This window comes from Leptodactylus fuscus, chromosome 4 (genome assembly GCF_031893055.1).
Source record: "Leptodactylus fuscus isolate aLepFus1 chromosome 4, aLepFus1.hap2, whole genome shotgun sequence".
Taxonomy (NCBI): domain Eukaryota; kingdom Metazoa; phylum Chordata; class Amphibia; order Anura; family Leptodactylidae; genus Leptodactylus; species Leptodactylus fuscus.
In genome coordinates this window covers 43,060,443-43,072,367 of record NC_134268.1, presented here as the reverse complement: position 1 = coordinate 43,072,367, position 11,925 = coordinate 43,060,443, and the positions used below count along the sequence as shown (strand labels likewise).

Here is an 11,925-nt window from a genome sequence, read left to right as displayed (position 1 = left end):
CACCACATCCTCTGTAAAACATGGTGGAGGCAACGTGATGGCATGGGCATGCATGGCTTTCAATGGCACTGGGTCACTTGTGTTTATTGATGACATAACAGCAGACAAGAGTAGCCGGATGAATTCTGAAGTGTACCGGGATATACTTTCAGCCCAGATTCAGCCAAATGCTGCCAAGTTGATCGGACGGCGCTTCATAGTACAGATGGACAATGACCCCAAACATACAGCCAAAGCTACCCAGGAGTTCATGAGTGCAAAAAAGTGGAACATTCTGCAATGGCCAAGTCAGTCACCACATCTTAACCCAATTGAGCATGCATTTCACTTGCTCAAATCCAGAATTAAGGCGGAAAGACCCACAAACAAGCAAGACCTGAAGGCTGCGGCTGTAAAGGCCTGGCAAAGCATTAAGAAGGAGGAAACCCAGCGTTTGGTGATGTCCATGGGTTCCAGACTTAAAGCAGTGATTGCCTCCAAAGGATTCGCAACAAAATATTGAAAATAAAAATATTTTGTTTGGGTTATGTTTATTTGTCCAATTACTTTTGAGCTCCTAAAATGTGGAGTGTTTGTAAAGAAATGTGTACAATTCCTACATTTTCTAACAGATATTTTTGTTCAACCCTTCAAATTAAACGTTACAATCTGCACTTGAATTCTGTTGTAGAGGTTTCATTTCAAAACCAATGTGGTGGCATGCAGAGCCCAACTCGCGAAAATTGTGTCACTGTCCAAATATTTCTGGCCCTAACTGTATGGAATTTTTTCTCTAGCCCCCACCATTCCTGAGCAATCAATGCTATTAGTTTTGGTGCCTGATATACTATTTAGGGCTCGTTCACATCTGCGTCGTCGGTCCTTATTGCAGGTTTCCGTTTCCTGCATAAAACAGATGCAGGAGACGGAAGCCTGCAGGAGACTTTCTCACCCATTCATTTGAATGGGTGAGAAAGCTGTCCGGCCGTGCGCGGCAGTGAGCGTTTTGCGCTCTCCGCCGCGAAACCGGGTTTTATAATCCGGACACAGAGTCGGACATGCAGTACTCTGTGTCCGGATAAAAAAATCCGGTTTCGCGGTGGAGAGCCTAAAACGCTCACCGCCGCGCACGGCCGGACCCGATCTATGGTTTCCGTCTTCTGCCATGCAGAAGACGGAAACCATAGTACGGAGACCCCAGACGCAGGTGTGAACCCAGCGTAAGTCTTTGTACTATCAGGAGGGCGGTGTCAGGCAGGAGCGGATAAGGGGTGTGATTCTGAGCTCTAACACTGGCTGCCTCTGATTGGAGCTCTAACTCACGCCCCCTGTCTGACACTGCCCACCTGACATTACATTCTAAATGACAAAACAGGCATCGGGATGCTATTGTGGTTGCTCACTACCGACATACCATTGAGCATTTCTCCAGTCTGGACATCCCTCTGGGTTTCTCTGGGCACTGGTACTTGCTCTCTTTTTGGTTTTCCTCCCTGGATTGCTGGATGCTTTCTAATCTCAAGCAAACTGTGTATCAACAACCAAGTGTTCACCAAAGAATGGATTCTTCTCTCCCCACAGCTTTGTTCCTCTCAGACTATTGTGTGTAAAGTTTGGACCATTGCCCACTAGTGTGCAGGGTAATGCATGTGCGTGGAAATATGTGGTTTTCAAGCTTTGCCTTGAGTAAAACAAATATAAGAAATATTACTGGCATTTGACAGATATTCTTCTGTTGACTATGTCAGAGGTAGCCTTAAAACACAAGAGTCTAATGAAGTAATGTATATATTTTTTACAGCAATTTTTGTTTTCTGCCCTGTTACCAGAGAACTGCCATTGATGGTGCTAGGGTTAGGGCTCTATGCTGGGCTAGCTTGAAGCCAGGGCTCAACATTGTGGAAATGCAGAAATACATTTGAGTGTATTAAGGACATGTTCCTATTTTTGACGGTGCATGAAAATAGACCGTCAAAAAATTAATCATGTGAATAGCTCCTATGCATATGCATTCCATTCAATGTGGCTGTGTATGTCTGTAAAAAAAAAAAAAATAACGCCACCGTATAGCTGATATTCAGTGTTTATATAAGGTTATTCTGTTATACTGCCATTGTGACATGGATATTAAACTCTGTGCCAAGTATAAAGTAACTATGTGCTATAATCTGGATTCAAATCTTGCAAATTTTGCAGCGGATTCATGGCACAGATACTGGCAGAAATCCAAGGTTAAACCTCAGATTTCTGCTGTGGGTTTCCAGTTTGCTCTATCATGGATCCGCATGCATTCAGAGAGACAAATATGCATGCGGCTACCCTTCATGCATATGGTGCAGAGAGGAAAGTCACATCTTGAATGGACACATTTTTTCAGTGACATGTTTCAGTACATGTGATTTTCATGCGGCTTCCTGTGTTGACATAAGCATTGTAAAACATCATGTGAACATGCCCTAAGGGGGAACCTGAAGAGCTCTGTTAAACCCTTTAATACACTTATATAATACAAATAATGTACCAAGAGGTTCTGGGCTCGAATACCACTAAGAAGCAAATCTGAATGTCAAATATTAGCTTTCTTTGCTCTTTGGTCCTATAGCAAAGTGTGAGCTATTGTTTGCAGCAGGGAGTGAGGCAAACTCTGATATGTCAGTCAGTAGAAGTTATTAGTAAGGTGTGAGATTATCTTTCAGGTATTCGGCTACGTAAGAAGTCACTTGACTATGTTCTTGCTCGCCCCACCCATTACACCAGGTCCTGCTGGAAGTTGTCTTTCCAGTTCTACTTGACAGGATATGACAGGTGTCTGACTACCAGACCAGATCGCTGTATTTTTCTCTGCATTCACTGCGTTTCCCAAAGGATATTATTGAGCACTGGATGGATTTTGTTAACTGGTGATAGTGAGAATAACCACAACGATGAGTAAGATCACCAAGCTTTTCACCGGAGGGTCTGGATCCTCTTCAAAAAGTCGGAAGGGGGCTCCGAGTGCTCAGGAAGCTTTATTCAGACTCCGAGAAACAGAGGAAATGTTAACCAAAAAACAGGAGTACTTGGAAAAGAAAATAGAACAGGAGCTGGCGACGGCAAGGAAGCACGGGACTAAGAACAAGAGGGGTGAGTGCTGAAGACATTACTGGACCTTAACCTAACACTTACTTTCTAGTAAATAGGTTATAAATGGCTGTAAATCCTTCAACAGACTACAAACCTCTGTACTGTTCAACACAACAAGCGATATATTAGAATAAGGCCCTGACAACTGAGTGTTTTCCGGTTCCATCTTTTATATTAACCAATATTGTTTCTCGGTGTGAACAGGGGATATACTGCAATGATGCAAACTGTATGGGGATGTAAAGCTACAAATTTCTATCAAGTCATGTAATGATCTCCAAATAACTTTTCTTGTTGCCAATTCAAAGATGCAAATTCCATTGACATGTAAAAGGACCCTAAGTTATAACATTTCCTAAGAAAATTGAAGGCCAACCAATATGGCCACCATCATAGCTTCCCCAGGGATTCTTACAAGGCTTCATCATACATTGGAATAACATATATAGGTATTGCTAGTCATATGGACGTACTGTTAAAGGGGTATTCTTATCTTAGTCTTTCATGGCAAGGTGATAATACCCATTTTTCTGCCATCCTAAGGTGGTCAGGATTTATGGAAATAGGAAAATTTAGGACTCCTCTATGCTGTCATAGACATAAATAGGAACAGCGTAGTACAGCGAGCTACACTGTGTCCTGAGCTATGAAAACAGTATAGATCAATGGACTGTGCCGTTTCTGGGACTCCTATTTACTTCTATGGGGGTTATGGAGAGCAGCGCTTGTCTGTTTCGATGGTCGGGACATCAAGGCTATGTTGGTTGAGATGTGAATATCCCTGTAAATGTAATACTGCCTTCAGGAATCTGGGAAAGTTGGATAAAATCTTCACCCACATATGTAATGACAGTTTTTATTGGTTATAACTCATGGACCATTTTATACACTTTTTTTAGTTTAAGATCTCTATACTATATATATATAATTAAAAAAATTCTGAATTGTAAAAATGCAGTACAGAATACATGGGGTTAAGCAAAACCGGAGGTTTGTGAGAAAAGCAGTGGGTTAAGTTCCAGGTCTATTGTTAGGCCTCAGCAGGAAAGGCGCGCCTTGTTTTCTATTACAGCTGTGTGATTATAGACATTATAAGTGATACTTTGCATCGTAGCCTCTGCTGGGGGAGACGTCACCTTTACAGTTAATGTTCTGAGTATTGCAATTTCTAAATGTCTTCTAATGAATTATTTATGGGTAGAGTTTGCTAAAGGAGAGAATTGGGAAGTGAAATAGTATCTTGGAGTAAGAGAACTGATGTTTTGTCTATGCAGGTTGAAACCCAAAACCACTGATAGATACCAGTGCGGGTGAGCAGAGAGGATCCCTATCAGTAAAGCACACCTCCAGTCCAACATGAAAATTCAGAATGATGTACACAAGTTTCCATTTCTACCTTTTCATCTTAGGCTGGGTTCACATCTGAGTTGGAGTCTCTGTAGGAGACACAGCTGCTGATTCCGTCTAAAATTGGTGGAAAGAAAAGCCCTACACAGAGGTCTTTTCAGTAGAAAACCGACGGACACCTAGCGGACCCCATTATAGTATATGGGGTCTGCGGGTAACTTTTCTTTCGCAGCTAGCTCTCCATATTTCAGGTTCCCATGTGGACCCGAATGATGGAGAGGTGAATGTTAGTATGAACCTATTGTAAGTCATACTTCTGAGGGTCTAAGAAACAGGGATGGGGAACACATGGTATACACATGGTCATCAAACTATAGGACTCTCAAAGTAGTCCTTGTGTCTCTCGGTCTGATCTTGGGTAGTCAAAAAGGCTACATTCATATATACATCGGGCTCTGCAAAAATCTTGAGCGAAAAGTCTTGCAAGTCTGATTTTTGTACAGCAATGTCTGTTAAAAAATACCCAACACACAAGGGACCTTATTATTGTCAGTGGGGGTCACTCTGGATCTGTCGTTGTCCATCAGTAGATGGATCATTTTTCCATTCTTCTGCTCCTGTGAGGTACCAAAAGAACGCAGTCCAATACATGTGTGAATGTATGGTAACATCTTTATTTGTACGGTTTATCTACAACCCCATTTTTCAAGCATACAAATATTAAAAAGAACATCTCAGCACTCAGGGGTAAAATTAAGCTAGAATACTAAAAAGCAAGGATATGGAATCAATATAAGGGGTTACAGATACCAGCAGGTAGTAGAGAGCACTAAAATGGTCCTTGTAACACTTTTGGTGGAAGGGGTTAATAACCCACTCTTCATCAGAAATAAAAACGTACATACAAAAAGTCCAAACTTATAATCGCACGCCAGGCCTCACGATAGGAAGTGCTAGAAGTAGGATGTAACATTGCACTGACCCTACATGAGGGCACAGGGCGTAAAAATGTTAGGACCCTCGGGTTTGTGACCTTTTAAATTCTACGTGTTACAAAAATTGTAGCAAGCGATATTTTTCCACTACTTTTGCCACTTTCCTGAAAGAGGCCGTGGTGAGGAATGAGGGCAGGGCCACCAGCCTTGTTAGATTTAGGATCTCTTAGGCCAGTTCATTGGTGTAAATGATGCCTATGGGCTACGGGCTGCAGGGATTTCAGTGCAGGCCCCTCTAGAAGATGCAACTACAGTCAAGTCTGTTTAACCCACTAGATGAATCAATTAAAGAGTGACTAGAGCACTGAGAGTAATACCTCATGGGTGCCACTTTTTAGTGAAATTTCTATAGTGCCTTACCTGACTGTATAATTACCTAAGTAAGAAATTATTCACTCCATTGCTTACCTTATTCCTTGCTGAGACGCCCCCGCTGCTTGATGTGGGTACTACTGTAGGATAGCTGGATGTCCACAGATGCCACATGATGGAGACTCTGTCCTGTACTGTGCCTATGCTGAAATCATTCAGTACAGATACGGATACAGAATATCCATTGCTGTTCCAAAATGGTGGCTGTGTCCTCTGCTGTACCTGTACTGAATGCTTCCAGAGCTGGTGAGAACACAGCATATATAGAAGTGCTGCTTGTTTACGGCAGAACCTTGGACAACTGGTGGGGTGTCTTAGTAGGATATTGGATGAAGATAATGAAGTCTGTCTTCTCCATGTTGAGCATTAGAAAGCTGGTGGAGAAGAAGGAGGAGGATACTACTGATAGACACTCTTGGATTCTGGAGAGCAGAGAGGTGATGTCTGGGTCAGAAAGGTTAATTCAAGTGTCATGAGTATAGAAGTATAGCGGAACGTCATGGGACTCCATCAGGTATCTAAGGTTGAAGGTATAGATGGAGAAGAGTAGAGCTCCCAAGAACCTTTAGGGGCAACCACAGAGATGGAGCAAGCCAAGGAGTTAGGGAGGGTTCACACGGAGTTACATGCCGCGTGATGTGGCACGTAGATGCCGTGTGAGCTTTGAAATCAATGGATGCGTGAACTGTTATGTCAGTCCTGGTAGCTGCAACGGGGCTAAGGGATAGCAGTAGGGAATCTCGCCCTGCACTACTCCCACTAGCTAACCCGGTCCCTGCCTCACGGGTGTAGGTCGGCTGTTCTCAGGCTAAGCCTGACCCCGACAGCTCCTCTCTCACTGACACCGTAGGCCTAGAGGGAAGTGGGAGAAGGAATGCCCTATAAGATCTCTAGGGACTGGAGACTAAAGGGGGTCACCCCTAACGAACAAGTGAAGCTGCTACTGACAGGGACTGACAAGGGTGTGCGCTGACTAACAACACAAGCAGCACACAGGAAACATGTAGGAAAGGAATTCCCCAAACCAATATGGGAAGGAACTTTACACTAGGAAACAAACACAGGGAAACTGAGTAGAAATCAAAGGATAAGGCAATTCACTCACACAGTCAATTATACACAGAGGGAGGATTGGTGAACACAGAAGGGAAAACACACACACCAACTTGTTCACCCAAAACCTCCCAAAAACCAACCACGGAACTTCCTCTATCCAAGATAACCACCTACTCCTCCTGCTAAGGCCTAGCTCTGTAAAAGCGACACTCAGCACAGAACCATGGGAGGCATGGGTTTAAATACCGAGTAGAGACCACTCCTCCCAGGTGCAAATGGGAGGACAGACTAATCAACCAGGAAAGAAAGCAATGAACCTAAATACTCCTAACAGGATCCTCCCCTCAAGGAGAAGACTCCGGATTCTCTAGGAGCATCCTTCTTCGGGAACTCCTTGTGGAATTTCTCCACGAGTCTGGGGGCTGACATATCCGACTCCAGAACCCAAGAATTATCCTCAGGACCGTATCCCTTCCATGCCACCAGATACCGTAGCTTCCCCCGAACATATTTGCTATCCAGAACTCGGGATATCTCATACTCCCCGGACTCAGAAACTGGTGGAACCTTAACAGGAGACGTTCCCTTCTTGGCCTTCTTTAACAAGGAGACATGGAACACCCGGTTTATCTTCCACCTTTTAGGTAGTTGCAGCTGCGCCGCCACTTCATTTACCATCTTGATGATCTTAAAAGGACCCACAAACCTGGGACCCAGCTTCTTGCAAGGAACCTTCAACCTGATATTCTTGGTGGACAACCAAACCATCTCACCAGGGAAGAACTGCAACTCTCCTCTCTTCCGATCCGCCTGGACCTTAGCCTGGTGCGACGCCCGCACCAGATTCTCTCGGATACGGGACCATACCCCTTGCAGCTTTTTAGAAAATAGCTCCTCCTCCGGAACTGGGGAAGAAATGGAAGAAAATACTCCGAAAACAGGATGTCTACCACCGGAGCAAAAAAAAGGTGTGGTACCTGTGGCATTGGAATCATGGTTGTTTAGGGAAAATTCTGCCAGGGGGAGAAAGGCAGCCCAATTATTCTGGTTCTCTCGAACAAAACACCTCAAAAACTGTTCCACATCCTGATTCTTCCTCTCTGTTTGTCCGTTAGACTCTGGGTGAAACCCGGAGGAAAACGACAGTGTAACTCCCAACCTGCTGCAAAAAGCCCGCCAGAATTTAGCCACAAATTGCGGTCCCCTGTCCGAAACGATATCCTCAGGAAGACCATGCAACCTTACAATTTCTTTAATAAACGCCTCAGATAGTGTCTTGGCACATGGCAGCCTGGAAAACGGGATCAAATGGCACATTTTCGTGAAGCGGTCAACGACTACCCAAATGACCGTGAAACCCTTAGACACCGGAAGGCCCGTGATGAAATCCATAGACAGATGAGTCCAAGGTGCCTTAGGAGGTTCCAATGGATGTAGAAGACCGTGGGGACGGGTATGCGACGCCTTGGCTCTTGCACAGACCGAACAATTTTGAACAAACTGTAAGACATCCTTACTCCACCCTGGCCACCAAAAATTCCTAGACACCAATCTCATGGTCTCTGAAACCCCCGGGTGACCAGCAAGAACCGACTCGTGACACTCCCTCAGGAGACTTTGTCGGAGAGTAGTTGGAACAAAAAGCTTGTTTCTAGGTATCTTGGAAGGTGCAGCGTGTTGCGCTTCGATCAAGGCCTTCTCCAATTTCGCGCCCAATACTGCTACCACCACTCCATCCCCAAGAATAGTGGCAGGCGCCTCTCGTTCCTCCTCAGTCGACATATACCGGGATAAAGCATCAGCCTTAACATTCTTTGAACCCGGCACATAAGTCACGGTAAAATGGAACCGCGCAAAAAATAGAGCCCATCTGGCCTGCCGTGCATTTAATCTCTTCGCCGACCCAAGATAAACCAAATTCTTGTGGTCAGTAAATACCTGGACTGGCCTTCTGGCCCCCTCCAGGAAATGACGCCAATGTTCGAACGCAAGTTTTATTGCCAGTAGTTCCCGGTCTCCGATGTCATAATTCCGTTCAGAGGCAGAGAATTTCTTAGAAAAGAAGGCACAGGGATGCGTACCCTCCTCGAACTCCTGAGAAAGTACTGCTCCCACCCCCACCGAGGAGGCATCCACCTCCACTCGGAAGGCCAACCTCTCATCCGGCTGTCTCAAAATGGGAGCGGACGAGAATCGCTTCTTCAGTTCTTCAAACGCAGCTAGCGCCTCTGGCGACCACTTAGCACAGTCAGCCCCCTTCTTAGTCAAGTCCGAGATAGGTTTCACAACCTCAGAAAATCCCTTGATAAACTGGCGATAATAGTTGGAGAACCCCAAGAACCGTTGGACCGCCTTTAGGTTCTCGGGTCGCGGCCACTCCAAGACTGCCCTGACCTTCTCAGGGTCCATCTCAAACCCCTTGTCCGATAGGATATAGCCAAGGAAACATAATTTATTGACCGCGAACACACATTTCTCCAGCTTAGCACTTAATTGGTTAACCCTCAGGAGATCTAAAACCTCTCTCACTCTCTCCCAATGAGTCTCCAAATCCGGGGTGTAAATGAGTATATCGTCCAGATAGACCACAACCCCCCTCCCTATGACGGCACTTAGTACATCATTAATAAAATTCTGAAAAAACGCAGGCGCATTGGTTAGACCAAAAGGCATCACAAGATTCTCAAAGTGTCCTAGGGGTGTGTTAAACGCTGTTTTCCACTCATCCCCCTTCTTGATTCTCAGCAAGTTATATGCCCCACGTAAATCTATTTTACTAAACCAGCGGGCTCCCGTAATCTGGCTGAATAGATCCGAGATCAACGGAATGGGATAAGGATTCCGCACCGTGATTTTGTTAATCTCCCTAAAATCCAAACAAGGGCGCAACCCTCCATCTTTCTTCTTTACAAAGAAAAACCCCACTGCTACTGGGGACTTAGATGGGCGAATATGCCCCACCTCTAGACTCCCCTCAATATACTCTTTGAGCGCCTCCCTCTCCGGAATAGTGAGATTGTACAACCGTGTCTTGGGTAGCACTGCATTTGGTATGAATTTAATCGAGCAATCATAGGTGCGATGTGGTGGTAATGTCTTGGCTGCCCTTTCCTCAAAGACCTCCCTAAACTCACATATTTCTTGAGGCAAATTGTCTATAGACAAAGACATAACGGATATGGGCAGACATCGACCATTACACCCCTGCCCCCAAGAAACTACTGACTCGGTCTCCCAGTTGATAATAGGGTTATGCTGCTTCAGCCAGGGCCACCCCAACACTACTTGTGCTGGTAATTTAGACAACAAGAACAAGTCAATCTCTTCCCGGTGGCCACCCACAACAAACTCCAGACCCTCCACCTGTTTGGAGATGACAGCTTGCTGTAGAGGGGTCTTATCAATAGCCCACACCGGTATCTGAGACTTCAAGACCAAAGGACTCACCCTTAATTGCTCACAAAACTCTGAGTCAATAAGGTTGACTGCCGAACCACAATCAACCAAAATCCGGCACTTCTGCCCATTTACCCATCCTTCAAGGGTCAACCCGGCAGTCTGAGTACAGGAAATATGCACACCTCCCTCCTTAGTAGGTTTTCTCCCTTTACCCTCAATAGACCTGGGGTTATTACTCTCCTTGGCGAACCATTCTCTGGAGGGGCATACCCTTGCTACATGTCCCATCCCTCCACACACAAAACAGCGTACTGTGCGGGACCCTTCACTCTTGGGTCTAGCACTTCGCACAGTGGCCCCAATCTGCATGGGTTGGTCCCCCGGGTCCTCTCTAAAAACGGAGAATTGAGGAGGGTTAAGCCCCCCAGGACTCTTGTCTCCACGCTCCCGGAGGCGCCGTCCAACTCTAATTGCCAGCTGCATGGCCTCATCTAGATCTCCCGGAACAGGGTGAGAAACTAGATGGTCTTTAACCTGGTCCGAGAGCCCTGTCTCAAACTGACTAAGTAGAGCGGGGTCATTCCAGTGTACTTCTGCTGCCCACCTACGAAACTCTGTGCAATATTTCTCTATAGCATGATCCCCTTGCACCACACGTCGTAGGTTATACTCAGCCATGCGTACCCTGTCTGGGTCGTCATACAGTAACCCCATTGTGGAGAAAAACGCCTCTACAGTTAGTAAGCAAGCTGAGTCGGCTGGTAACGAATGTGCCCAGATGAGGGGATCATCTCTCAATAAAGTAATAATAATCCCAACTCTCTGTACCTCAGAACCGGAGGAAAACGGCCGTAGCCGGAAATACAAAAGACAGTCCTTTTGAAATCGGAAAAAATCTGACCTCTTACCTCGGAAGGGTTCAGGTAAGCTGACTTTTGGCTCCAGAGGCCGACCCACAGGGGCGCTACTCACCTGCCTCTGTATGCCCTCCACCTGAGAGGCTGTGTGTTGAGCCAACTGCTGTACTTGAGATACGCCAGAAGCTTGGATGGCATCCATTCGTAGCTTGATCCCCTCCATCTCAGTGGAGATCTGCTGCACCGCCTGGTACAACTGTTTCAGGTCCGTCATAATACAAACGAACCTTTTTTTTTTTTTTTTTTTTTTTTTTTTACCGGCTGAGTGTACTGTTATGTCAGTCCTGGTAGCTGCAACGGGGCTAAGGGATAGCAGTAGGGAATCTCGCCCTGCACTACTCCCACTAGCTAACCCGGTCCCTGCCTCACGGGTGTAGGTCGGCTGTTCTCAGGCTAAGCCTGACCCCGACAGCTCCTCTCTCACTGACACCGTAGGCCTAGAGGGAAGTGGGAGAAGGAATGCCCTATAAGATCTCTAGGGACTGGAGACTAAAGGGGGTCACCCCTAACGAACAAGTGAAGCTGCTACTGACAGGGACTGACAAGGGTGTGCGCTGACTAACAACACAAGCAGCACACAGGAAACATGTAGGAAAGGAATTCCCCAAACCAATATGGGAAGGAACTTTACACTAGGAAACAAACACAGGGAAACTGAGTAGAAATCAAAGGATAAGGCAATTCACTCACACAGTCAATTATACACAGAGGGAGGATTGGTGAACACAGAAGGGAAA

The 11,925-nt window shown here is 45.7% G+C and overlaps 1 protein-coding gene across 2 annotated transcripts in view; it reads left to right on the top strand.

Moving 5' to 3' along the window:
• Positions 1 to 2,774: 2,774 nt before the first annotated feature.
• Positions 2,775 to 11,925, top strand: part of CHMP4C (charged multivesicular body protein 4C) — a 34,718-nt gene continuing 25,567 nt past the window's right edge. For both annotated transcript variants that reach the window (XM_075272116.1, XM_075272115.1), the window contains exon 1: positions 2,775 to 3,102. In XM_075272116.1, the coding sequence (XP_075128217.1) occupies positions 2,904 to 3,102 (199 nt within the window). In that variant the 5' untranslated portion in view covers positions 2,775 to 2,903. The remainder of the gene's footprint in view (positions 3,103 to 11,925) is intronic.